This window comes from Zootoca vivipara, chromosome 16 (genome assembly GCF_963506605.1).
Source record: "Zootoca vivipara chromosome 16, rZooViv1.1, whole genome shotgun sequence".
Taxonomy (NCBI): Eukaryota; Metazoa; Chordata; class Lepidosauria; order Squamata; family Lacertidae; genus Zootoca; species Zootoca vivipara.
Window position 1 is genome coordinate 40,468,339 of NC_083291.1, and position 26,534 is coordinate 40,494,872.

Consider the following 26,534-nt stretch of genomic DNA (forward strand, 5'->3'; position numbering starts at 1 on the left):
CCACAATAGTTGTAGAAATCAACTTTATTAACTCAATCACCAATAATTTACAACCCAAGGAACAATCCATGAAGCTGAGCTCGGTGCTGCTCCTCCAGGTTTCCTCTGCTCCTCCAAGCCCATGATTGGGTTTTAACGGAGGTGCTTCATAATGAGAGGAGAGACCTCTGGCCCAACCAAATGGCTTTTTAAGTCACCCACCCTCCTTTTGGACCAGCTGCTCAGTCTGACCAAAAGCTGGGAGAGCTCAATAACAAGCAGAACTATTCCAATAAATAATTCAAGTTACCATCTTCTCCAAAAATCAAGGGTGTCCGCAATTTACCTGCTTGCAGGAAATGACTTCAAAATTAATCACATCAGATGGCAGGAAGGAACCAGCCAACAACTGATAAAGAGTGTTCTGAGGATCATTATGTTGTAGAAGGTAACTGCACACTGATCCAAAGGCTCAGGTGCTGCCCTTTTCAATCCCAGAACCTACAGTGGATAAATGAAAACTATTTTGCCACCTCATGATGCAGCTTCAGGGCTGGCACTGGAATTATTATCCTGAGGGGAAGCACTGGCCCCACGGGGTGTCACTTCAATGATACGTGGTTTGTCAATGATGCGAGCGGTCTGGTTGCCCTTCTCCACAATGCCAATGATCCAGGCTTGGTGTCCTTCTCCATATTTGGGTGATTTGATCTCTGCGCAGAAGCGAGCAGCCTGCTCTCGGGGTAAACAGATCAGCAGCCCACCTGCCATGTAAGAGAGCGAATTAAGGTCACTTACAGATTTAAATTCCCTTCAACCCCACCTTCAGCTCCTGTAGCGCAGGCTCTCCATCTTACCAGATGTCTCAGGGGATGTTCCTTGTAGTAGCCGTGAACGGTTGCCACACGCTTTGCTAATAGCAGCCATTTTGGCAAGGATAGGCAGATTGTGGATGACAAATGACACCTCACTGCGCTGCTGTTTGGCCAAATTCTGTGCATGACCCAGAATACCAAAGCCTGTAATATCCGTAGCAGCATGGGCATTGAAAGTATGCATCAAGCTGGCAGCTGAAAGACCAAGAGCATGAACATTTAAAAGCATAAGTAATGGCAAAGTAGTAGTCACAACCGCTGCTGGCAATCTCCAAACAACCAGTCTAGCCCAGGCACCCCCAAACTTTGGCCCTCCAGATGTTTTGGACTACAATTCCCATCTTCCCTCACCACTGGTCCTGTTAGCTAGGGATCATGGGAGTTGTAGGCCAAAACATCTGGAGGGCCGCAGTTTGGGGATGCCTGGTCTAGCCTATACCTAATACAAGAACCAGTCACTACTTCATCAGGAGGAAGCTTCTGGAGGGTAGTAGCAACATTGTGTTCAGCAGGGATGCAGTAACCTTTGACTTTACAAATATGATGTACATTAATTCTTCATGAATACCTGCCCATCATGGTATTGGGAAATCGGGTCCACTCAGGTCCTAGAGCCTCATGTCTAAAAGGATGGAAATCTTTTCAACCCAAGGGCTGCACTCCCTCATGTCAGTGTTAAGACACAGGCAGAGTAATGGATACTAGGGATGCACATTGGCTGTATGTGTACCCTGAATTATGAGGCAAATTAGGATGATTCATGGAAGGTCCTCACATTCCTTCAGACCCATGCCTGCAAAATGCATTAGTGGCCAAAATTGTGGAAACCTTTTGGAAAAAGTATTTCCTTGGTTTGATGGCTCATAACACTTTTTTTGAAGTAATACCATAACATATATCAGTGGAAAGATAATTTAACGAAGAATGTAATGCAATAACTTTTGTGAAAGATTATTTATTACAACAGCAGTCATAAAGAAACGTGAAACAAATAGGAAAAATGAGGTCTACAAAAATTCTCGCGACATCAGTTAATACTTGGGTAACCTTTAGCTTTCATTATGGCCTTACAACACTTTCCTGTGGAATGAACCAAGTTTTTTTTAGTTCTGCAGCTGTAATAATGTGAAACCAATATTGAATTATTACCTCCATTAATTGGGTTTTCTTGCTGGGTTTTTTGGCTGGCTCCATAGATTTTTGACTGGGTTAAGATCTGGGCTATGTATTGAGCATTTACAGTGGTGTCTCGCAAGACGAATTTAATTTGTTCTGTGAGTCAATTCGTTTTGCAAAAAATTCGCCTTGCAAATCCCATAGGAATGCATTGATTTATTTATTTATTGCCCAAAGGAACGCATTAATTGAATTTCAATGCATTCCTATGGGAAACCGTGATTCGCTAGATGAAATTTTTCACAAAAACAAATTCGTCTTGCGAAAAATTCATCTAGCAGGGCATTCATCTAGCAAGGTACCACTGTACATTCCCATTAATAATGCAAATTATGTCCACACCTTTTGCTGTCATACAGCCCCAGATCATAACACTAACTGGGTGTTTCATGGTATAATCATACCTCAGGATAGGTCCGCTTCATGTTGTGTTTTTTCAGGTCACAGATGCTTCATGTTACGAACGGGCCTCTGGAACGGATCCCATTCGCAACATGAGGTACCACTGTACTTGTAATGCAAGTAGAATGTAAATCTTCTCAGATTCTTCTCTCATGTATTTAATGTCATCACTATCAAAAGCAAGGAGATTTTGATAGCACTGTCCCATTGTTCCGCTGTCCAGTTAACATGGGTTTTGGCCCAGTTTGATCATTTTCAACCTTTGTTTGAGAGATAATGGCTTTTTCCTTGGAATTCTAGCATTTAGACCATATTCCTGCAGTCTGTGCCAAACAGTTCTTGCACTCAACCTCACATTACATTGCACCATGTCATCTTGTATACACCCAGATGATTTTCTTCTGTCCCATAGACACACTATCTCAATTCTTCCATCATCACTTGCTGTTGTGCACCTTTTCCTGCCTTTACCAGTCTGATTTTGTAGTGACCCGAGTCTCCTTAATACCTCTTCAAAAATTTAAAAATGCCACCTTTGGTAAAGTTTCCATAAATTTTTCTTCTAATTTCTTCATAATTGTAGCCTTGTTCACTTAATAGTACTATTTTACTAAATGAAAGAACAAAAAACAACACAAAAACAACCAGCTTGATAGCAACCACATAACACACTGACAAATGTCCTCCTCTCAGCTCCAATACATAACATCAATAGCTGAATCCTACTGTGACCTGATTGAATCATTGCCCAAACAAGATGACACCTGATTGGCTCTCTAAACACTCATGCTCATTGGCTACATTCAAATGAAGGATAGCTACTGCATATCAACCTAAGCAAGTTGTGTTTCCTTTTTCTGGTTATTTGGCTATAACTTTTGACCAATAATTGAACAAACTTCTTCATTAAATTAACTTTCCACTGATATATAATTTTATGGTATTACTAAAAAAAAAAGTGGTGTTATGAGCCATCAAACCTCAGAAATACACTTTTTCCAAAAGGTTTCCACAATTTGGGCCACTATTGTATATCCAGTTCTGCCAGCAAATTGCGTTATGGACTCAATTCCCCCTTTGTTTAAAAGTATCAAATTTTGAAGGTGATCTGTACTAGGGCTGGGCGATATCACAATATCTGAAATAAGATGGAGCTACGTAGAGGTGAACATGGTAATGTCCTTGCAACTGCTACTGTTACGGGTCTAAATCACAACACACTGATTAAATCATCACTTTCATCAGCATGCAAACAGGACTTTGGTTTTGGGCTTGGATATTCAGGCCCAGGACAATCCAAAATACAGTGGTGAATCAGAGTGAATACAAAGAACCTGGGAAAATATTGAACAACAAAATAATAATCTAAATTTGATGCACATAATTATATGAAAATTAACTAAATGATAGCATGCTTCAACTAAACCATTAAAGATTTCTGGAGACTATAGTAATGTTCTATGCAGTTTTAGGGGCAAATTTACAATATTAATTAAACTTCCATATGATTAACAATTTAGAGTAATTTATGTAATTTACTAGTGTCAAGTTGCATCTCCTTCCCAACTCAGAGGGCCAACTGCATTCTGTACATGAGTAAGCCCCCCTGAGTTCAGCTAAACTTACTTCTACTTTCCTGGGAGTAAGCCCCATTGAATTTAGTAGGGCTTACTTCTGAGTAAACACACATTTGCTTGCACTGCTTACCAACAAGCACCCACCCTCCCCATCATTCTTGCCTCACAACACTCAACCTCCCATTTCAGCATGAGGCAGCAATCTTTCCCCTCTTCATTTCCTCCTATTGTGACACAGAAGGGCCCCCCAAAGCCCCCATCCCACCATTCTCTCCCTTTTTATCAAAGGGAAGGAGGAAGGGCAAGCAAGCAACGAGATAGCATCCTTTAAATTTAAAAAAGACTTCCTTTTTATATGAGGGAAGCTATTTAGGGCGAACCAACTATGTCTTACACAGCAACTTGTTTTTTTGCACTTGCTTTTTTTTTACAGGGGCGGGGGAGAAGGGGCTGCATCAAAGCCTCAGACAGTAGTAAAGGGAGGGGAGAGAAAGGCATGTGCACGCACGCACGCACACAGTGGCAGAAGGGGAAATGGGAATAAAGAGCACCTTCACAGGGCAACTTGGTTTATTGTTCTTTCTTTTACATGGGGAAAGGTACTGCTCCCAGCCATAGATGGGTAGTAAAGGCATCAAGGAGGGGAGGGAAAGGCTTTGCACTGTGGGAGTGTGTGGGTGCACGCACACACAGCGGCAGAAGGGGAGACCGGCAGTAAAGGCATCAGAGAGGGAGAGAGCCGCTTCAAGCACAGGCAAAGTTTTTTGTTCTTACTCTGAAGAAAACAACCTCTTTCATGGGGTAAGAAAAGGGGAAAGGAGGCTTCCAGCAAGAATCCCTGAGCCAGCTCAGACCAGCATCTCTGCAAACCACACCTACCAGTCTGTCACGCTGGCTACTAGCCTACTTTAAGCAAGCAGAACCTAGTCTTTTAAGTGGCTGCTGCTGGTTTCCCAGCTACTTTCATAATCGGCACCTGCAGAGGCAGTGGAGCTGAGCTGGGGCTCGCTGCAGAATCAAAACATAGTGATGGCTGCTACACCTGCTCTTGTGAGTTGCTTGCCGCTTCTGTAGGAGGCACCAGAAGCACTAAGAAGCACACAGTTTTCTCAAATTCACGATGTTTGCCATCGTTATTGTGATGTGGACTTCCTAATCGATTTTGAACGATTTATTGAAAAATCACCCAGGTCTAATCTGCACACATATCTGCAGATGGAACCTTAAATCACCTGAGCTTTATTACTTTCATCTCAATGATAGCTTTTTCTGATGAGAAATACTGATCAACTGCTGTATGTAAAAAAATTAAAAACTATTCTTGTACATAAAACAAGACATTCCATATTTCAACACATTTTCTTCTTTAAAGATGAAGGTGAAGGTTAAAAGATGAAAATTAGAAGAATTCAGAAGGTCCTGGGACTCGAATGACCCAAGAACTTGAGAAATACATGTGCAGACTATCAAGACTTTGAATATTTCTATCCCACCTTCTGCCTCAATATGAGGAACTCTAGGTGGACCACGTATTTTCCAAAACAATCAAAAACCTTTGTGTTCTAGATGACATGTAGGTCTCTAGTACAACCATAGGTATAGTATCCTGGTTTTTTTATTTAAAAAATAATGCATTTGCTGCCACAGTGGTGTCAATCCTTTCCCTTGCAAATGAAGAACAAGTCAAACCCCATCCCCCATACCTGTCCTGTTCAACATGGCCATACTGAACATGGCTTCCTGATACGCCAGTTCAACATCTTCTCTGGAGACCACCAGCTTAATTTTATTCCACCGTTCTGGCTGAAATGGAAAAGTAGTATGTTAACAAATGGTTTTGAGGCTGCATTTCTCACTAGCAAATTCAGGGGTCTCTAGCTCAGGGGTTCCCAGACTACGGCCCGCGGGCCGGATGCGGCCCAATTGGCCTGCCAATCCGGCCCGCGAAAGGTCTGGGGATCAGCATGGCCATTCTGCACTTAATTATTATTTTTTTAAAGCCGAGAGCCATTCCCCCCCCCCCGCGTTGCCATTTCCCCCCTCTCCTTCACCAGTATTGGCCAGTAGCAGCCAATCAAAAAGTCGAAGTGCTTCAGGCCCCAGCCAATGGGCAGGCGGCAGCTGCACGCGTACAGGAGGAAGGGGGCTGTGCTAAGCTGGCTGATCGCCATTTTCAGCAGCCGCTTCTTGCCAGAGCAGAGCCAACCCGAGAAACCTCTTTGCTGCCGCTCCACCCTCCGCCGCCAGCAGCCCCTGCTGCAAGACACAGGTACGTGTTTCATTTTTTTAAAGTACATGCCTTGCTAGACGGAAATTTCGTCTAGCGAGGCACCATTTCCCATAGGAATGCATTAAGTCAATTAATGTGTTCCTATGGGCTTCGGGGGACTGGTGGCGGCGCTTGCTCTCTTGGCCTGGGGAAGGCAGGCAGGTGCTTCAGAAGCTTCGTCGGATTCGGCTGTCGGGCAGGGTGGGGGAAAGGCGAAGGAATGATCCTGCGCCTTTCCCCCACCGCCGCCAAGCCGGTGCCAGAGCCGAAGTGCGGCGCTGCGGCCGGGGGCTTTTCGCAGTCTTGCCTCCCCCTTGGCTCGGGGAAGGCAAACGGTGAAAAGCCCCCGCAGCGCCGCACTTTGGCTCTGGGGGACGCTGTGTCGGTTGGGGTGGGGGGAAAGCGGACTTCGCCTTTCCCGCCACAGCAGATGGCTTGGCTCGGGGAAGACAGGCGGGGGAAAGCAACGCCTGCCGCGATTCGGCTCCGTTCCCCGGAGCCACCGCACAAGACAGGCAGGAGGGGGGAGAAGCGCTTCTCTCCCCCGCCGCCTTGCACCTCCAGCATGAGACAGGGCTTCGGAGAATGCATTCCCTTCAGAGTACAATGCATTCCCTTGTCATGGCCAGACCATTATCAGGTTAAGTTTAGACTCACGGTGGCATTTCTCCCCTGTAAGGGTGGTGGGCCAATTCAGGTAGCCTGTCCTCAAAGATTGATGAAATCAGGTTCCTGAATGCTCTGTGATATTCCATGGACAAAGCTGCTGATCTTGTCAAAGTCCTGGTCTCTCTTTTGAAACAGGTGGTTTTTGAGCATCCACTCTGGCATTTTGTAGCCCAAGCAGCTCCTTGGTACTCTGAGGAGCTCTGGACTATGAAACAAGCTTGACAAAGACTGGAGTGCAAGTGGTGCATGTCTCACTCCTAGGCTGACCAAACACTGGTAAGAATACACAACTGTGCCTACTATGTGGCAGTGTGAGCTGCAAAAAAGGTTCTCTTTGCAGCTCACATTGTCTCCTCTGGTAGCTAGCAGGTGGAGTTATTTCAGAGGGTCTAGAGGTTACTGACTCCCAGTGTGGAGAAGGGACCTTTCGAAGCATTTGAAGACCCCCCTGTGACCAACTGGCTATGCACTTTAGAGGATAAAAGTCATTCAACTTTGGAGTGATCTCGACTCTCCATTTGTTGGAAGTACCCAGTGCTGCTATTGAGGATGTTTTGTGGGATCAGTTTCACCTTACGCAAGCAGCTCATCTGGACAAGGTGATGGGGCAATGAATGCATCCAACCACATGCCCCTTGTTCCTCCTAGCTTATTAAAACTATACATACAAGAGGATCCGCTGCGGATAGATAGATAGAGGAATACAAATGGATGTGCAAGTTTCCCCACAGATGAGCACTTACGTTATCTAGCCACTGATGAGCATTTACAGCCACTTGAGTCCCCAGTGGTTTAGTCAGCACAAGAACATCCCCTGGAACAGCACTGTCTGGCCTAAAATCATAAGAAACAGGAGCTCACACTCAGACCTACTTATTTACGTTTAGTAGTTATAGCCTGTCCATAACAGGGTTCTTAAGAGTTCTTCGTGCGGTGTCTAAACCTGGGTCCAAAGTTTATCTCCCCAAGTCAGGACCAAGAGACAGCATTCTTATAGATTAGGGGTGGGGAACTTTCTTGTCCTAGCAGGCAAAAACTTTAAATGGTGTATGGTCCAGGCAACCTATCAAAGTTAGCCTGCGGGGATGGGAGGAGACAGTGACTAAGCAGAATTGAGCTGAACTGATACTCAGGACTTCAATTCTGTTGTTGTTTTTTGTCACAGGATCTAGCTGCATCTCTTCCTGCAACACACAGAATGACAAATGTGACATCAAGTGTGCAGCAAGTGGCCATAGTTTGGGGGGAAAGGGCCTGCGAGACCAAATATGACCTCCTTGCCACAGACCATGGCAACCTCCAACCCTGTTAAGTCTATGATGCTGCTGAACACAGCTGAAAGAGACAACACCACCCAGCTCTTCCACCAAGTCTCAGAATACAAGGCCAGGTCAGCTGCTGCCTCAACCATCAAATCATGGATAAGGAAGCATTAATATGGTCCCAAAATAAACTCGCATAAAGGCAGATTACAAAGCCAGTCCTGGGTATCCGAATCACAGACTGGATCATTTGTCTTCAGAGCATTATTTACATTACTATAGTCTCATCTTCCACACGACTTTATGATCTCTGTGACAGCCCAAGCAGCAATATTGTTAGTCCTGGAATAGATTAGTGGATTTGGCAGCCCCCAACCCTACTGTTTTTTGCTCTAAAGTGGCATGGGCAATCCCTAGCTCAACTCTACCATTTCATTATTTGATTCAGTGATCCCTATGTCTAGCAAGCATCCTCTAAACCAGGGGTGGCCAACTCCCAAGAGACGCGATCTACTCAGTTAAAAACTGACAGTGATTTACCCCCTTTTGGGGGGTTCAGGTCAAAGTTGTTGAGCTTTTTCAGGGTAGAGGTAAAATGTTGAGCTTTTTTTTAGGGGAGCCACAGTTATTCAGCTTCTTGGGGGAGCCAATGATCTACCAGTGATCTACCGCAGACGTCCAGTGATCTACCGGTAGATCACAATCTACCTGTTGGACATGCCTGCTCTAAACCTTTCAGCTAAGACTGCAACACAATTACCTCTCTTGTAAATACCTCTATGGCAAGCATTTTCAAATCAGGTCTCTCCTAATGAGATGCATTTACTCACATGATGAACTCATTGGGCTGGCATACAACTGTTGCAACCCCTCCAACAATGATCCAAGGATTCAGGACAGTCTGCCCACCAGTTACTGAGGTGCCACCATCTTCTGCTGCATCCCGAAAGCCCTTGATTAAAAGTGGCATTATTTTCTCCCGCTCCTGGGTGAAGGATAAAATAAAGGATTCAGAAAATCAACTCTTGTGGAAAGCTGAGTCAGGGAAATTAAGGTCTGTTTCCTACCTGTATGTTTCACTCTGTGAAGGGTCATGCGATCACATTTCAAGCATCAAACCAAGCCATTGTTAAGGAAGCTAAACTACAGGTTTTTTATGATGCCCAAGTTGACAAGCAAATATTTGCAACTGGCCAGCTATTGTTTGGTGTGATAAATGAGCCAACATTTATCTCTGGTGAGCGCATCACAGAAACAAGACTGCCAATGGAAAACCTAAACCATGGTTTGGCCTTTTTGTCTGGAAGCCAGAAATATGCTCAACACAAACTACAGTTTGACATGTCTGAACTAAGTTTCTGATCTTATTACTTGCAAATAATCATTCACTTAAATCCTGGAGTGGGTTTACTTTAACTGGGAGTGGCTCTCCTAAGTATCAAGCAGGGATAATACACATCACCTATTACCCAATTATTTAACTGGGGCTGCCAGGGATTGAACCTTAGCCCTCTGACAAGCGAGGCATGTGCTCTATAAGTTATTCGCCTTAAAATGTTCAGAGGTATCATTATTTCCAGGCCGTAGCCAGGCTGAAACAAACTATAGCTCTGCAGGTGAAGCCAGACAAACAAGTTCCTTTTCTGAAATCCACTTGTGCCATAATTACCTACCATAATTATGTCAAAAAAATTTACATTAAAATATTCATTTTTCCTATTATTTAAGTAAAATGTATTCCTAGAGACAAAATTATCCATTATACTTCTTACCTCCTCAGTCATTTTCTGGCTTACACTCAGAAGCATAAGCATGTTGTCACACTCTGTGATGCCCATGGCATAGAGGTCACTCAGCACGTTGGCACAGGCAATGCGACCCTAGATCAGACACATGCAGCAAAAGATATAGAATGAGGAAGATGACACACAAGGCAATTGTCCTCATGAACTGTCTCGCATCACAAATATACCATGTTCCATTATTACAAACATGGCTAATTCTTTTTTATCCAGTCAAGCCTGCTCACCATCATATACGGGTCCTCCACTAGTGGATAAAAGAAGTCTGTGGTCTGTACAAGGGAGAGACCGCCATGCCTCAATGGGATCACACAGGAATCCATTCCGATGCCTGTGGAGAGAAGGGACCCCAAGCACATCAGCACCTTTAGAAGTATTCCCACCCCAAACACCTACTTGTTTTAGGTCAGTGATTGCAAAACTTGGCCCTCCAGATGTTTTGGGACGACAATTCCCACAATCCCTGACTACTGGTCCTGTTAGCTAGGGGTGATGGGAGTTGTCGTCCCAAAACAGCTGGAGGGCCAAGTTTGGCCATCATTGTTTTAGGTAGACATAACAGCCCTATCTTCAGCCCAGGTCTACAAATGCAGCCAAATGAGGAATGATGTCCTCGAGTCCAAATATTATACAGTACAGTGGTACCTTGGTTCTCGAACTTAATCTGTTCCGGAAGTCCATTCCAAAACCAAGGCGTGCTTTCCCATAGAAAGTAATGCAAAACGGATTAATCCGTTGCAGACTGTAGAAAAACTGCCCCTAAAACGCTTCTCCCCACTGCCCCAATCAGCATGAGCTTTCACGATCTCTCTCTCAGGTCAAAGCAGCTATGCTTCAGAGCGCTGCCGGGAAGCTTCTCCCCACTGCCCCAATCAGTGTGATCTCTCTAAAAATGGAAGCACAGCACTAAAAACAGAATCTCAGGACACATTCGACTTCCAAAATATTCCAGAACCAGAACAATCACATTCGGGTTTGCGATGTTTGGGTTCCAAGTTGTTCGTGAACTAGGCTTTTGGAGAACCAAGGTACCACTGTAGAATGGACTTTAGTAAGGAATGAATTATACAGTACTTGTAACTGAATACTTAAGTGGTCTTATGTGTTTAATACCCCCGCTACGTGGCGGGGGTAGCGCACGGTAGGCCTCCCCTCCTTCCGCGGCCTTCGGAGCGCCCTCCCCCATCCCCCTCGCGCTCCGAGTCTCACCAAGCGTCCGGGGGGCCCCGCCGAGAGCAGCCGCCTCCCCGGCCCCTGTCTCTGCCGCGCGGTCCCCGCCGAGTCCCTCCAGGAGCCTGAGCAGCGTCTCCTGAGGGACTTTGCAGCCTCAGCCGCGCAGCTCCCCGTAGCTGGTGAGCCGCCAGCCCGGGCTGAGCCCCAACGCCTCGGGCTCGAAGGGCCGGTAGCCCGACGGGCCGACGGGGTTAGGGGAGGCCGCCGCCGCCGCCGCGGCCAAAGAAGGAAGGCCGGGCGAGGGGGAGCCTGCGAGCGCCGCCATGACGCCTTCCAGAGCCGGCCGAAGTCCGCGGAGAGAGAGGAGCGGTCGTTGGGCAGGCTGAGGAGAAAGGGCGGGAACGCCGGGCTGTCTCTCGGAGCTCTCGCGAGGGCCGCACTCACGCGCAGGCGCTTCCTCGCGCTCTGCCGGGTGCTTCCGGCTCCGTTCGAATAAGGGGCGGGGCGAGCGGCGTGTGACGCAGGAGCGTCTCTTCCGATGAGAGGGCAGGAAGTTGCCCTTCAGGGCTGGAGCTGCTGCTATCCGCTGGGGCGCCTGAATCGGACAGTCGGATTCCACCGCGTGCCTGCGCTGCCGTTACCTGCTCTATAATGCTGCTGCCTATCCTGAAATTGTGTCACTCGGCTAGCTCCGCATTGGGGGGGGGACCCATCTTTCAACCCCCCCCCCCTCAGGCTCACACATGCCTCGGAAGCGGGAGACACACCTGCACAGATGGCACCGAGCTTAAGCCCAGCCGCCTCATATGACATCCAGCAGAGCTCCCCCCCCCAAAAAAAACCGCCACTGTATTGGAGAGGGTTAGGTTCACAAAGGGACGCGTCCAGTGCCCGAAAATTAAGACATGGACATATCCGGAATTGGTCCGGATGGAATTTTCTTTTTTTTTAAAAAAAATATTTTTATTAATTTTCCAATTAAAACCAATTATATCACATTCATTATTTCAAATTATACACATATATATATCAATCAAACCGAATGTTATGCCAAATCGTCTAGAGACTTTTTTATTTGGGTTCCCATGCTTCAAGAAATTGGGGATTCCTCGCAACCGTCCACTGCCGTCTTTTTTCTAAAGTTCAAATCGTCCTCCAAGTTCATAATAATCCAGATCTTCCCCTTACAGTCACATAGATGTTTTCCACTTTCAACCGATTGTTTCCCAGCTGCTGAGGTAAATATCAAACAAGGTTTCACAAATGTTCTTTCTCCTGTGTGGGTTAATCAGTCCAGCCTCCCCATAAATCTTCTTAGTCTGGAGCTCCCTGTTGCGTCGAAGCAGCGCCATCTTAAAAAGCTCAAATCACTTTCGTTTTCTCTCATAGCCATAAAGATTAACGATCTTTATAAAATTTACAGCTTTTCCAGGCAGAAGACCCAAACATCAAACCATAAACTCTTGGTAAATTAATGGATCTCCTTGCCCTATAGCTGAACTTAGCTTCAGGTCGCTGCTCCAATTCAAAGTGCGTCACAGCTCATAAATCCTCCGAACGCGTCCAGGACTCCTTCCGTCCGACTAAGGGGGGGGCTTTTCTCATCGGCAACTCCACATCTTTAAAAAATATGCTCAGTAACAACAGTTTATAAAGTTCAACTCACACAGTCTTTTGCTTCTCTTTCACTCCAAACAAGCCAGGACATCGCGTCTGGGAAGGTACGAAGTAACTCATATGAAGAAAAATAAAAAAAAACTCAATTCCCTTATCGCTCCGTCCCCATCAATCCTTCTTCCAGATGATATACAGCCTTTGACTCCTCTCCCTCAGCAGCATAAATTTCTCAGCAGTAAACAGTGCTTCTTCCCCTCCTTCTGAAGTATGTCCATAGTTTTAAGCCTAATTATCTTCTTTAACCATGGAAACCCCCGCCATGCAGATTAGCGTCCGGGAGTCCTGGCCCTCGTAAGTGCTTTTCAGCCCAAGCTCCCCCCACTCCATAAACAGTCGGAGCGGGTCTGGGGGCATCGCGGGCCAGCGGCCCCTCTCCGTAACCCCCGGAGAGGGTAGGGGGTTGCCATTTACTCCCCTAGCAACCGCCAAATTCCTTACGAAGGTCAGAGGGATGGAAAACAGGTCCGCCATTCCTGCCGGCGGAAACCGGAACCGGTCCGGATGGAATTTTCTATACTGTACAGTAATTGGTCAAAATGGCAGCACATACCGGAAGTAGTGGTTTGGGTGTTTTTGGTCAATTTCTTAAAAAAGAGTGCCCCGCCATAAAAGCTCAACAACTAATTTCACCATAAGCCAGGCATAGGCAACCTGGTTTTGGAACTACAACTCCCATGATCCCTGACCACTAGGCCCTGTTAGCCAGGGATCATGGGAGTTGTAGTTCCAAAACATCTGGCGATCCGAGGTTGCCTATGCCTGCCATAAGTGCTAGGTGGGGAGATAGCTACTGTTCTCATGTCCTGCTTGTGGCCTCCTGTAACATTTAGTTGGCTGCAATAGGAAACTTGATGCTGGATGTGAAAGGCCTTTGGTCTGTTCCAACAGGGCTCTTCTATATATATATAAAATGTAAACTGGGTATGTTCCTTCGTCTCCAATGTTCAACAAAACCACTTGACTGATAGCGTTGAAATTTGGACACAAAGTCAAATGTGACTACCCAAGTGACCCCATACTGTTTTCAAAGACAGATGTGGCACCTACACCAGGTAAAAACCCCGTGTTCCAGAACTCACAAATCATACGAAAGTGCATGCTGGGAGCACAGGAGAGATTGCAACACAGCGCCCTCTAGCGATGGCTACACTGGTAGTGCACCTAGGAAAGCTTCTCTCTCCACAGTATCTCGGCTTGGCTTTGCGGACTAGGCCACTTTCCAGACAAGGCTGAGTGGAGGTGGGAGCTTGCCTAGGTGGGGGGAGGGGCAAGGGGTGGGATAGGTAATGGGTTGGAATGGGGGGGTCACAGGGATGCGCCTGTGTAAACAGAACACACGTAAAACGGGAACTCTGAAAGTGAGGGGAGTCTGAAGGGGGACTCTGAGGCTTCATTTAACAGACTGAGCCACAACAATGCGTGGCAGAGCCAGCTAGTTGTACATAAATTGCATAGCCACTGAGTAGCACATAAATAAGGGTAAGTTCTACCTCAGTGGCAGAGCATCTGCTTTGCATGAATAGGTGAAAAGTTTTTAGGATAATAGCAGAATCATAGAATCATTAGGGTTGCCAGACTCAATATTATTATTATTTATTATTTATACCCCACCCATCTGGCTGGGTTTTCCCCGCCACTCTGGGCAGCTTCCAACAAATACCAAAATACATTAAAATATCACAGATTAAAAACTTCCCTAAACAGGGCTGCCTTTAGGTGTTTTCTAAATGTCAGGTAGTTGTTTATCTTCCTGACCTCCAATGGAAGGGCGTTCCACAGGGCGGGTGCCACTATCAAGAAGGCCCTCTGCCTGGTTCCCTGTAGCTTTGCTTCCCGCAGTGAGGGAACCGCCAGAAGCCCTCGGCGCTGGATCTCAGTGTCCGTGCCGAACGCTCCTTCAGGTATACTGGACTGAGGCCGTTTAGGGCTTTAAAGGTCAGCACCAACACTTTGAATTGTGCTCGGAAACGTACTGGGAGCCAATGTAGGTCTCTTAGGACTGGTGTTATGTGGTCTCGGCGGCCACTCCCAGTCACCAGTCTAGCTGCCGCATTCTGGATTAATTGCAGTTTCCGGGTCACCTTCAAAGGTAGCCCCACGTACAGCGCATTGCAGTAGTCCAAGCGATAGACAACTAGAGCATGCACCACTCTGGTGAGACAGTCTGCAGGCAGGTAGGGTCTAAGCCTGCATTCCAGATGGAGCTGATAGACAGCTGCCCTGGACACAGAATTGACCTGCGCCTCCATGGACAGCTGTGAGTTCAAAATGACTCCCAGGCTGCGCACCTGGTCCTTCAAGGGCACAGTTATCCCATTCAGGACCACGGAGTCCCCGACACCCACCCGCCCCCTGTCCCCCCAAAACAGTACTTCTGTCTTGTCAGGATTCATCCTCAATCTGTTAGCCGCCATCCATCCTCCAACCGCCTCCAGACACTCACACAGGACCTTCACCGCCTTCATTGCCCAAAATGTTATTCTTGTTTCAAACAATACCTATTATAAAGGGGACAAGACAATTCAAGGAATGGCAAAAAGATTTACAAAGATTTGTCTGGCAGGGGAAGAAACCAAGAATAAAATATAAAATATTGGTAGACAAGACCGAAAGAGGCGGATTCTCCATGCCAGACTTGAAATTATACTTTGAAGCGTCATGTCTCTGTTGGATAAAAGAATGGATAACATTGGAAAATACGGACTTGTTGGACTTGGAGGGATTTGACAACAGAGCAGGTTGGCATTCATATCTATGGTATGATAAGAAAAAAACCCATAAAGGATTTACGAACCATGTTATAAGAAGATCGTTATTTGAAGTATGGGAAAGAAATAAAGCCTTGTTAGAGACCAAGACGCCATGGTGGATCTCACCAATGGAAGTGATTATAGTGAAAAAAGTGAATATGGAAGGTGAGAGACCAACATATGAAAATTTTCTAAGACAATCGGAACAAGGTTGGAAACTGAAACCGTATGAAGAGGTGAAAGTATATTTGACGAGTTGGTTGCAATATCATCAAATTAATGATGTATTTGTGCAAGATAAAAAAATTGGTTTTGAGGAGAGAAGGTCCAAATTTCAAACAGAGTTGCTTGGGGGCAGAGTAAAATTGTTGTCCAAAATGTATAACTTGCTGGTAGAGTGGTATACTAAAGATGAGTTGACGAAAGAGGTAATGATAAAATGGGCTAAGGATTTTGGGCATAATATTGAATATGATGCGTGGTTGAAATTATGGAACCAAACAATAAAATTTACAGCATGTACTGCTTTGAAAGAGAATGTTTGGAAGATGATGTATAGATGGCACTTAACTCCAGTGAAATTAGCGAAAATGTATAGAATGAGTAACAGAATGTGCTGGAAATGTAATGAAAAGGAAGGGGACTTTTATCATATGTTGTGGAAATGTGAAAAGGTTAAAGGATATTGGGAAATGATATATAACGAACTGAAAAAGATATTTAAATATACTTTTCCCAAAAGACCAGAGGCCTTTCTGTTAGGACTGATAGGCCAAGAGATAACTAGGGAGGATAGTACCCTTTTCTTATATGCGACAACCGCGGCGAGGACATTATTAGCCCAAAAATGGAAAACCCAGGACTTACCGACAATTGGAGACTGGCAGACAAAGATGATTGAATATGCAGAATTAGCGAGACTGACTAGCAGGATTCGAAACCAGAGGGAGACAAGGTTTCTAAGGGATTGGAGTAAATTTGTGGACTACAGTGGAACCTCGGTTTATGAACACCTCGGTTTATGAATTTTCGGTTTATGAACGCCGCGGACCCATCTGGAACGGATTAATTCACTTTCCATTACTTTTAATGGGAAAGTTTGCTTCAGTTTATGAACGCTTCAGTTTATGAACAGACTTCCGGAACCAATTACACCCATGTTTCAGTTTATGAACGCTTCAGTTTAAGTACTCCGCGGACCCGTCTGGAACGGATTAATCCACTTTCCATTACTTTCAATGGGAAAGTTCGCTTCAGTTTATGAACGGTTACTCTGCGGACCGTCTGGAACGGATTAATCCACTTTCCATTACTTTAAATGGGAAAGTTTGCTTCAGTTTATGAACGCTTCAGTTTATGAACAGACTTCGGGAACCAATTGTGTTCATAAACCGAGGTACCACTGTATATGGAAATGAACTGTAAAGGTTTAAAGACACTTGCAGGCGTGAAATAAATCCTACGAATTGACCCTAAAGATTAGATACAAAGGAACTGCGAGAAAAGAACTGATTAGAAAACCTTTTGAGGGGAGGGAGGGAAGTCAAGCTCGGCGGAGCATGTTTTTTGGGATGTTTGTATTTTTGAATGTTTGTTTATGTGTTTGTTTGTCTTGTATAATGTTTTAAATGTGTTTATTTTGGAAAATTTAATAAATAATTATATATATAAAAAAAGGACCTTCACCGCCTTCACTGGTTCTGATTTAAAAGAGAGAAAGAGTTGGGTGTCATCCGCATACTGATGAACACCCAGCCCAAACCCCCTGATGATCTCTCCCAGCGGCTTCATATAGACGTTAAAAAGCATGGGGGAGAGGACGGAACCCTGAGGCACCCCACAAATGAGAGCCCAGGGGTCTGAACACTCATCCTCCACCACCACTTTCTGAACACGGCCCAGGAGGAAGAAGCGGAACCACTGTATGACAGTCCCCCCAGCTCCCACCCCCTCTAGACGGTCCAGAAGGATATTATGGTCGATGGTGTCAAAAGCTGCTGAGAGATCCAGCAGAACTAGGAAACAGCTCTCACCTTTGTCCCTAGCCTGCCAGAGATAAAGCATAGCTAACTTACGAATAGAAACTTAGAACGATGTTAGAGAACAAAGCTGCAATTTTCCATTTGGCAGGTTGCAACCAAAAGTCTGGCAAGCTTACGCATTTCACAGGCTTTCAGAAACATTAGGGCGGCAAAGCAGACCATTTGCAGAACATGTTGCAGACGACGACACAAACACTTCACTTTCTAAGACTTAAATCTCCAAAAAACCCTTAAGGGTGGGTACACAATCACACGTGGGATTTCAGGTAACAAACCAATCCACATTAGCTTTACTTTCAAATGGACCTATCAGGGGCGTAGCCAGGATCAAAACTAGGGGGGGGGCAAGCCATGATCTTTCAGGGGCGGGGCCACGAAGTGGGAACATGGGCGGGGCTACAGGGCCAGTTGGCCTGATGATATTGTGGCGGCGGCAGCAGCAGCGGCAGCGGCCACCTTGTGCTTCTGGGGCTGGCAGCATCGGCGGCTACCCTGCTTGGCTGGAGAGGATGGGAGGGTTGGGCAGGCGAGAGGGGGTGACAGGGCGGGCAAGGGCGAGGCAAGGCAGGGCCGCAGTCACAACGGCTCCAAGGCGTTGCTGCATATCAGCATAATATTTCAACCATGTCGTGGGTTCAAGCCCCACCTTGGGGAAAAAATCCTACATTGCAGAGGATTGGACTAGATGACCCTTGTGGTCCCTTCCGACTACAATTCTATGATTCCATTGATATATTACCATAGCATATGCATCATTCTGCTTTCTTGAATTGTCCTACTAGGCATAGCAGCCAACTCCTAGAGGTATAGGTGCCTCCCCCCCGCAATTACTGGTAAATACTGTATTTTAAAGAGTCATCCCCCCCCCCATGTTGATGGGCTTTCTATGTGGGGCTTATCTGCCCCCCCCGTATTTTATTAAGGATGGAAGAGGGAGGGAAGAAGAAATAGAGAGAGGGATAACTCACATTTGTGAATGCCTCTGGGTGACGCTGTGATGCTGGAACTCTGCAGCAAGAGGAAGATACCGGTACGCCTGTACAGGAGCCTTGCAAGCAGCTTTCTCTCTGCTTGATTTACAGCAGGCACGTCCAACAGGTAGATTGTGATCTACCAGTAGATCACTGGATGTCTGTGGTAGATCGCTGCTAGATCAATGACACCCCTAAGAAAAGCTCACCCAAAATTTTCCTCCTCCCTATGACCTGAAGCCCTAAACAAAAATGGGCCTCCCTCCCTCCTAAAAGAAGCTCAACAAGTTTGACCTAAACCCCCAAAAACAGGGCTTCCCTTCCTTAAAAAAACTCAACAGCTTTGACCTGAACCCCCCAAAAGGGGGTAGATCACTCCCAGTTTTTAACTCTGTGAGTAGATCAGAGTCTCTTGGGAGGTGGCCACCCCTGATTTACAGTATACAGATGCAGGAGGAGGGGCAGACTGGAACACCACTGCTTTTTATAAACATCACTGTGTCTATCAAAGCTACAGCCCCCCCTTTTCTTATTCACTTTCTTTTAGCCTTGCAGAGCCACCTTAGTCAAATTGAATCCTTTGCACCCTCATTCAATCGCCAATAGAACTCTTAATGTGATCCCTGAATGCTCATTAACAACTCCCACTTAAGAACAATAGGGTGAAGTGGTGAGCTATCAAACCTTGCCTGAAGGGATATTCTGCTCCATTGTCTTAACTGCTTAAGTACCGTAGCCCATAGCTGCCAAGTTATCCCTTTTTTAAGGGATTTTCCCTTATGCTGAATAGGCTTCCTCGCGAGAAAAGGGAAAACTTGGCAGCTATGCCGTAGCCACTTTGCTTTATTTATCTGATGTGTTTTTGTTACAGCTGTTCCCCCCCCCCCCCAGCAAGTGGAGAGCTGCTCTCGCTAAAACAAAGCTCTTTCCACTTCAGTTTTTGGAGGGGAAAAGTGCTGGTTATGGTCTGTAAAATACAATGATTTTTTGCTTCGGGGGGGGGGGCAGCTGCCCCCTCCTGCCCCCCTGCCTACGCCCATGGCCAGTTTATATTTATATATATATAGATTACCGTATATTGATTATTGCTTTCATTTTATGTATCAATGGTCTCGTTAGATAGTAAAATTAATGTTAAATTGCTGTTTTAGGGGTTGTTTTTAAAAGTCTGGAATGGATTAATCCATTTTGCATTAGGCTACTTTCTATAGGAAAGTGCGCCTTGGTTTCGGAATGCTTTGATTTTGGAACGGAATTCCAGGACGGATTAAGTTTGAGAATCAAGGTACCACTGTATATTATAAAGATGGGAAGAAACACTATTAATGGAATAATTGCCACACACAGAAAGGAGAGTTTGAATGCTTCATCTGTAGGTGCAGAAATCATTCAACGTGTCAATATGAATGGAAGTCATTAAAACTGCAGATGCCATACAAAGGATTGGTATTTCGACTGGAGCGCAATTGAAATTTATAAGAGTTTGGAACGCAGAAACGTCATCAAACCATTAATTCTAGGACGCAGGGGCACCTAAATTGTATAATTTGGCATCTCAATGATTGGTATTATGAATTGTATTATAATTTGGCATTGTTATAATGAGGCCATTATATTGGATTGTTGTAATTGAAAACTAATAAAAATTTTCAAAAATTTAGTAAAATTCTACCTTGCCTTTCTATGGCAGCTAACAATATACAATGCATCATGTAGACTATAACAAAATAAAGCCAGTTAAAAGCAGGCAAAGTGGGAGATAAAACACCATACTAAATTAACCAAATCAGTTTTTAAATGCCTACTGCAATCCTAGACACATTTTCATGGGAATGAGGTTCACTGAAACCAATGTGACTTACTTTTGAGTACCGTAGATATGCATGATTGCATTCTAATAGGCAATGAAAAATAATTAAAAAGAAGGATGACTAAACCTCCTTCTCCTTTTCCTGTGTGTGTGATAAAACTTGGAATTTTGACTGAATGGCAATTAATCTTTTGTTTTGCGTAGTGTGAATTAAAAATAAAATAAAGACCCAGGATGCTGTTGTGAACAGCATGTTGTGTTAGGACAGAGAGACCCAAGTTCAAATTCTGATGGAGCCTTCATGAAACTCAATGATGGCTATCTCTCAGCCTAGCCTACCTCATAGGGTCGTTTGGGAGATAAATGGGTAGAGGGGAGTCAGAACAAGGTGTGATGTTCTAAGCTCCTTGGACTAAGAGTGGGTTAACAAATGTAATCAATGTATTCAAGAGTAAAAGAAACAATAGGAATTGATAATCGGGGGGGGGGGGGAGAGCTGAGGGTGCGAAGCAGAAGAAACGAAACAACCTAATTGCTCTTAAGCTTCGGCACAAGGAAGAGAGGCGATTTTGATAGTCGCGCGAAACACAAACATGCTGATTAGAAAGCAAAAATTCAACAGGTAGCAGACATCCAAGTGCGGAGCTGCGGTGGCCAGTAGGAAAGCTACACCTGTTGAATGTTGGTTCCGTGGTTGTGATGGGAATGGGCGCAGAGGAGAGGAGTTGCGGGCCGCCCTCCCTCCTCTTCATTCGCGGCGAGTTGCAGCGGGGTAGGTGGGTTCAAAGTACCTTTCCTTCTCTCAAGAAACCACCCCAGGTGGCCGAAGACACAACCCGCCTCGCCAGCGCGATCTCCTGGCGCCGGGGAAGCGGGCAGCTCCCCGGCCGGCCCTGCTGCGGGGCGGGCTCTCAGCGCCGCGCAGAGCGAAAGTGAAAGCGGCGGCGGCGGCGGGCTGGGGTGCGCGCGCTTCGGCTTCGCCCTCCTCCGTCGCCCCCTCGAACCCCGCAGCGGCGGGCGCAGCATCCCTGGCGGGCACGATGCAGCGGGGAAGGCAGGACGAAGTGGAGGTAGGCGTCGCCGCCCTTCGTGGCCCCCGAAGGAGGGAGGGAGAAGAAACACCCCCCGAGCTGGGGCAGAGCACCCGCCAGGGATGAGGGACCCGCCGCCGCCAGGGGCGAGAAAGCGGCTTGCAAACGACCCTAAGGTGACAGGAAGGGGACGGGGAGCTCTGGGGAAGTCAGACCAAAGGGCCTTCGCCTCCAGCACTTAAGCAGCCCACAAGTCAGGCATGAAGAAGCAACCATCCTCTAGTCGCCTCCCGCCCCCCCAACCTGGTGTTCAGAGGTACACTGCCTTCGAACCTGGAGGCTCCATTTAGCAGTAGCTGCAGTGGCCAACAGCTGTGGGCAGATGACGACGTACCTCTGTTTAAAACTGCCTGGCGCGGGCGGGGGACCAGCGGAGAAGCAGCCCATACTTCTCATCTTTCTTAATCTGTTTGTCATGCTGGCGAGTTCTATATAATCTAATACATATTTTAAGGTGCCAGTCTTCTCGTGATGGTACTGCATCTGTTCTCCATTTTTGTGCTGCCACCTGAATGATGAAATGTGCCAGTTGCTTCCTTACATTTCCAACATAGGTCACTTTTATCATGTGTCATTAAGTATTGGAATTGTTTGGAATAAAAACATTTTGGGGAGAATATTCATTTTTATCACTGAGATTCTCCCCATTAATGATAACTGCATTCTGCCCCATATATCTAGATCTAGGGCTGGTGGCTGATATATATTTCAAAATGAGAGACAGCATCAAGTAATACTGAGGAAAATCCTAGCTGTGATCCAGAATACCATTCAAATAGCGTGCTAGAGAAGACTTTTTAAATTTGACACCAAGCAAGCCTCCCCACAATATGTGGCTAGCTATCTGAGCTTTACATGGTTTTACATGGACTGGAGATGGAAACATCTCTCAGCCTATGTATTTGATCTGTGGTGAGAAGCTTTCAGATTCCAATGTTGCCCCCAAACAAGATGAAAAGACATCAGTTGTCAAAACATGGAAATCTGGCAAACAATAATTTCAATATTTTGAAATGCTTTTGGAACAGCAGAAATGCCAATGTACATGTTTCTAAAAATGGATAAAAGTATCAGTTAAGATGCAAATTATATCTTACTAGATGGCTGCTCAACAAACAAAATCAAAAAATGATAAGCCTGCCTGAGGCTTGATTGTGAAAAAATTGTTTGGTAATGATGCTGAGCTGCATTGTTTTATACTTTGTGGATGTCACATGATCATATTATAAAGTGGTATTTAAGAGGAGGCTTGACAGCCATCTGTCAGGAATGCTTTGATGGTGTTTCCTGCTTGGCAGGGGATTGGACTGGATGACCCTTGTGGTCTCTTCCAACTCTATGATTCTGTGATTCTATTCTGTGAGTGCTCCTGCGTTAATATTATAAGCAAGGTTAGGAATCACATCTTTGCCTCATAACAAGTAGGCCTGCCCTCAAAAATTTAAAATTGCAAGGTATTTGCAACACAAACACAGCCTTGAGGAAGTGGTGAACCAAATGTGCAAAAACTCGTTGTATGGCATTGCCCCATGACTAGAGTTTTAGAATGAGGATTAGATCCTTCAAGTTTATTTTAAGCTTAGTAGATGGCTACTGCAAGGATGGAGTGGGGTGACATGATTTCAGGGAAAGGAGAGAAATGGCAAAACCTCTGCTTTCACACTGTTATAAGAAAAAAACTGCTCTTTTGCCCTTATGGGGTATTCAAGAGCCTATGTTGTTGCTGTTTAGTTGTTTAGTGGTGTCCGACTTTTTGTGACCCCATGGACCAGAGCACGCCAGGCACTCCTGTCTTCCACTGCCTCCCGCAGTTTGGTCAAACTCATGTTGGTAGCTTCGAGAACACTGTCCAACTATCTCGTCCTCTGTCGTCCCCTTCACCTTGTGCCCTCAATCTTTCCCAGCATCAGGGGTTTTTCAAGGGAGTCTTCTCTTCTCATGAGGTGGCCAAAGTATTGGAGCCTCAGCTTCAGGATCTGTCCTTCCAGTGAGCACTCAGGGCTGATTTCCTTCAGAATGGATAGGTTTGATCTTCTTGCAGTCCATGGGACTCTCAAGAGTCTCCTCCAGCACCATAATTCAAAAGCATCAATCCTTCGGTGATCAGCCTTCTTTATGGTCCAGCTCTCACTTCCATACATCACTACTGGGAAAACCATAGCTTTAACTATATGGACCTTTGTGGGCAAGGTGATGTCTCTGCTTTTTAAGATGCTGTCTAGGTTTGTCATTGCTTTTCTCCCAAGAAGCAGGCGTCTTTTAATTTTGTGACTGCTGTCACCATCTGCAGTGATCATGGAACCCAAGAAAGTAAAATCTCTCACTGCCTCCATTTCCCCCCTTCTATTTGCCAGGACAGATATGCAGATGACACAACCTTGATGGCAGAAAGCGAGGAGGAATTAAAGAACCTTTTAATGAGGGTGAAAGAGGAGAGCGCAAAATATGGTCTGAAGCTCAACATCAAAAAAACCAAGATCATGGCCACTGGTCCCATCACCTCCTGGCAAATAGAAGGGGAAGAAATGGAGGCAGTGAGAGATTTTACTTTCTTGGGCTCCTTGATCACTGCAGATGGTGACAGAAGTCACGAAATTAAAAGACGCCTGCTTCTTGGGAGAAAAGCAATGACAAACCTAGACAGCATCTTAAAAAGCAGAGACATCACCTTGCCTACAAAGGTCCGTATAGTTAAAGCTATGGTTTTCCCAGTAGTGATGTATGGAAGTGAGAGCTGGACCATAAAGAAGGCTGATCGCCGAAGAATTGATGCTTTTGAATTGTGGTGCTGGAGGAGACTCTTGAGAGTCCCATGGACTGCAAGAAGATCAAACCTATCCATTCTTAAGGAAATCAGCCCTGAGTGCTCCCTGGAAGGACAGATCGTGAAGCTGAGGCTCCAATACTTTGGCCACCTCATGAGAAGAGAAGAATCCTTGTAAAAGACCCTGATGTTGGGAAAGATTGAGGGCACTAGGCGAAGGGGACGACAGAGGACAAGATGGTTGGACAGTGTTCTCGAAGCTACGAACATGAGTTTGACCAAACTGCGGGAGGCAGTGCAAGACAGGAGTGCCTGGCGTGCTATGGTCCATGGGGTCACGAAGAGTCGGACACGACTAAACGACTAAACAACAACAACAAATTTGCCAGGAGGTGATGGGACCAGTGGCCATGATCTTGGTTTTTTTGATGTTGAGCTTCAGACCATATTTTGCAGTCTCCTCTTTCACCCTTATTAAAAGGTTCTTTAATTCCTCCTCACTTTCTGCTGTCAAGGTTGTGTCATCAGCATATCTGAGGTTGTTGATATTTCTTCCGGCAATCTTAATTCTGGCTTGGGATTCATCCAGTCCAGCCTTTCGCATGATGAATTCTGCATATAAGTTAAATAAGCAGGAAGACAATATACAGCCCTGTCGTACTCCTTTCCCAATTTTGAACCAATCAGTTACGGCGTATAAGACGACTGGGCGTATAAGACGACCCCCAACTTTTCCAGTTAAAATATAGAGTTTGGGATATACTCACTGTATAAGAAATACGACCCGGGGTATAAGACGACCCCTGACTTTTGAGAAGATTTTCCTGGGTTAAAAAGTAGTCTTATACGCAGGAATATACTGTATTTCATATCCAGTTCTAACTGTAGCTTCTTGTCCCACACAGAGATTTCTCAGGAGACAGATAAGGTGATCAGGCACTCCCATTTCTTTAAGAACTTGCCATAGTTTGCTGTGGTCGACACAGTCAAAGGCTTTTGCGTAGTCAGTGAAGCAGAAGTACAGTCATACCTTGGTTTAAGTACACTTCGGTTCGAGTATTTTCAGTTTAAGTACTCCGCGGACCTGACTGGAACGGATTAATCCACTTTCCATTACTTTCAATGGGAAAGTTCGCTTCAGGTTAAGTACGCTTCAGGTTAAGTACAGACTTCCAGAACTAATTGTGTACTTAAACTGAGGTACCACTGTAGATTTTTTTTGGAACTCTCTAGCTTTCTCCATAATCCAGCGCATGTTTGCAATTTGGTCTCTGGTTCCTCTGCCCCTTCGAAATCCAGCTTGCATTTCTGGGAGTTCTCGGTCCACATACTGCTTAAGCCTGCCTTGTAGAATTTTAAGCATAACCTTGCTAGTGTGTGAAATGAGCACAATTGTGCAGTAGTTGGAGCATTCTTTGGCACTGCCCTTCTTTGGGATTGGGATGTAGACTGATCTTCTCCAATCCTCTGGCCACTGCTGAGTTTTCCAAACTTGCTGGCATATTGAGTGTAGTACCTTAACAGCATCATCTTTTAAAATTTTGAATAGTTCAGCTGGAATATCATCACTTCCACTGGCCTTGTTATTAGCAGTGCTTTCTAAGGCCCATTTGACTTCACTTTCCAGGATGTCAGGCTCAAGGTCAGCAACCACACTACCTGTGGTGTACAAGGCCTCCATATCTTTCTGGTATAATTCCTCTGTGTATTCTTGCCACCTCTTCTTGATGTCTTCTGCTTCTGTTAGGTCCTTTCCACTTTTGTCCAAGAGCCTAGGGCACCTTAAGTGCCCTATCAGTAGGAGAAAGTAACAGAGGCCAACCAGACTATATTGAGAAGCAAAGCAGCTAGTAAACCTGATCTTTATTAACTGTTGCAACAGGGTCCCCACTCACCACATGCAGGAGGGAGGAGAGAACCCAAAACAATGGTGCACAAGACCACCCCAAAAAACATCATACATACATCACAGAAGGAGGTGGTCTACAGCAGAAATCCTGTCTGCCTGGATACCTATTAATGGTCACTGATTGCTTTACCTGGGCAGCCTGGCTATTCTTTTGTGATGGTAAATATTTTTTAATTCCTGTATCCAGGTCACAGGCGCACCCTATTCATACACAAATACACCCTCAAGACAGGTAAGCAAAAGACAATGGAGAGGCTTTCTCATTTCTTCCTCCTTGCAGAAAAATATTTGAGGTCAATTTGGGAGAGTCAAAATGACTTCAGGATTGCTCTCCTG

General features: G+C 45.5%; 2 protein-coding genes across 5 annotated transcripts in view; one reads left to right on the forward strand and one right to left on the reverse strand.

Annotated features, from left to right (window-relative positions):
- Positions 1-6: 6 nt before the first annotated feature.
- LOC118078863 (selenide, water dikinase 2) lies at positions 7-18,645 on the reverse strand. 2 transcript variants are annotated; one of them, XM_060268883.1, is made up of 8 exons: positions 18,622-18,645; positions 10,239-10,342; positions 9,982-10,089; positions 9,040-9,194; positions 7,691-7,781; positions 5,713-5,812; positions 837-1,049; positions 7-743 (listed from the first exon to the last, which is right to left on the reverse strand). In XM_060268883.1, exons 2-8 carry the CDS (start codon positions 10,332-10,334, stop codon positions 514-516), a joined length of 993 nt encoding a protein of 330 aa, XP_060124866.1. In that variant the 5' UTR covers positions 10,335-10,342; positions 18,622-18,645; the 3' UTR covers positions 7-513. The 2 variants fall into 2 exon arrangements, with proteins under 2 accessions (XP_060124866.1, XP_034958758.1); XM_035102867.2 differs by lacking the exon at positions 18,622-18,645 and adding an exon at positions 11,221-11,590.
- Positions 18,646-21,357: 2,712 nt separating this feature from the next.
- SHFL (shiftless antiviral inhibitor of ribosomal frameshifting) overlaps positions 21,358-26,534 on the forward strand; it is a 31,327-nt gene continuing 26,150 nt past the window's right edge. For 2 of the 3 annotated variants that reach the window (XM_035102868.2, XM_035102870.2), the window contains exon 1: positions 21,523-21,641. In XM_035102868.2, the coding sequence (XP_034958759.1) occupies positions 21,588-21,641 (54 nt within the window). In that variant the 5' untranslated portion in view covers positions 21,523-21,587. The other variant, XM_035102869.2, reaches the window with a different exon arrangement.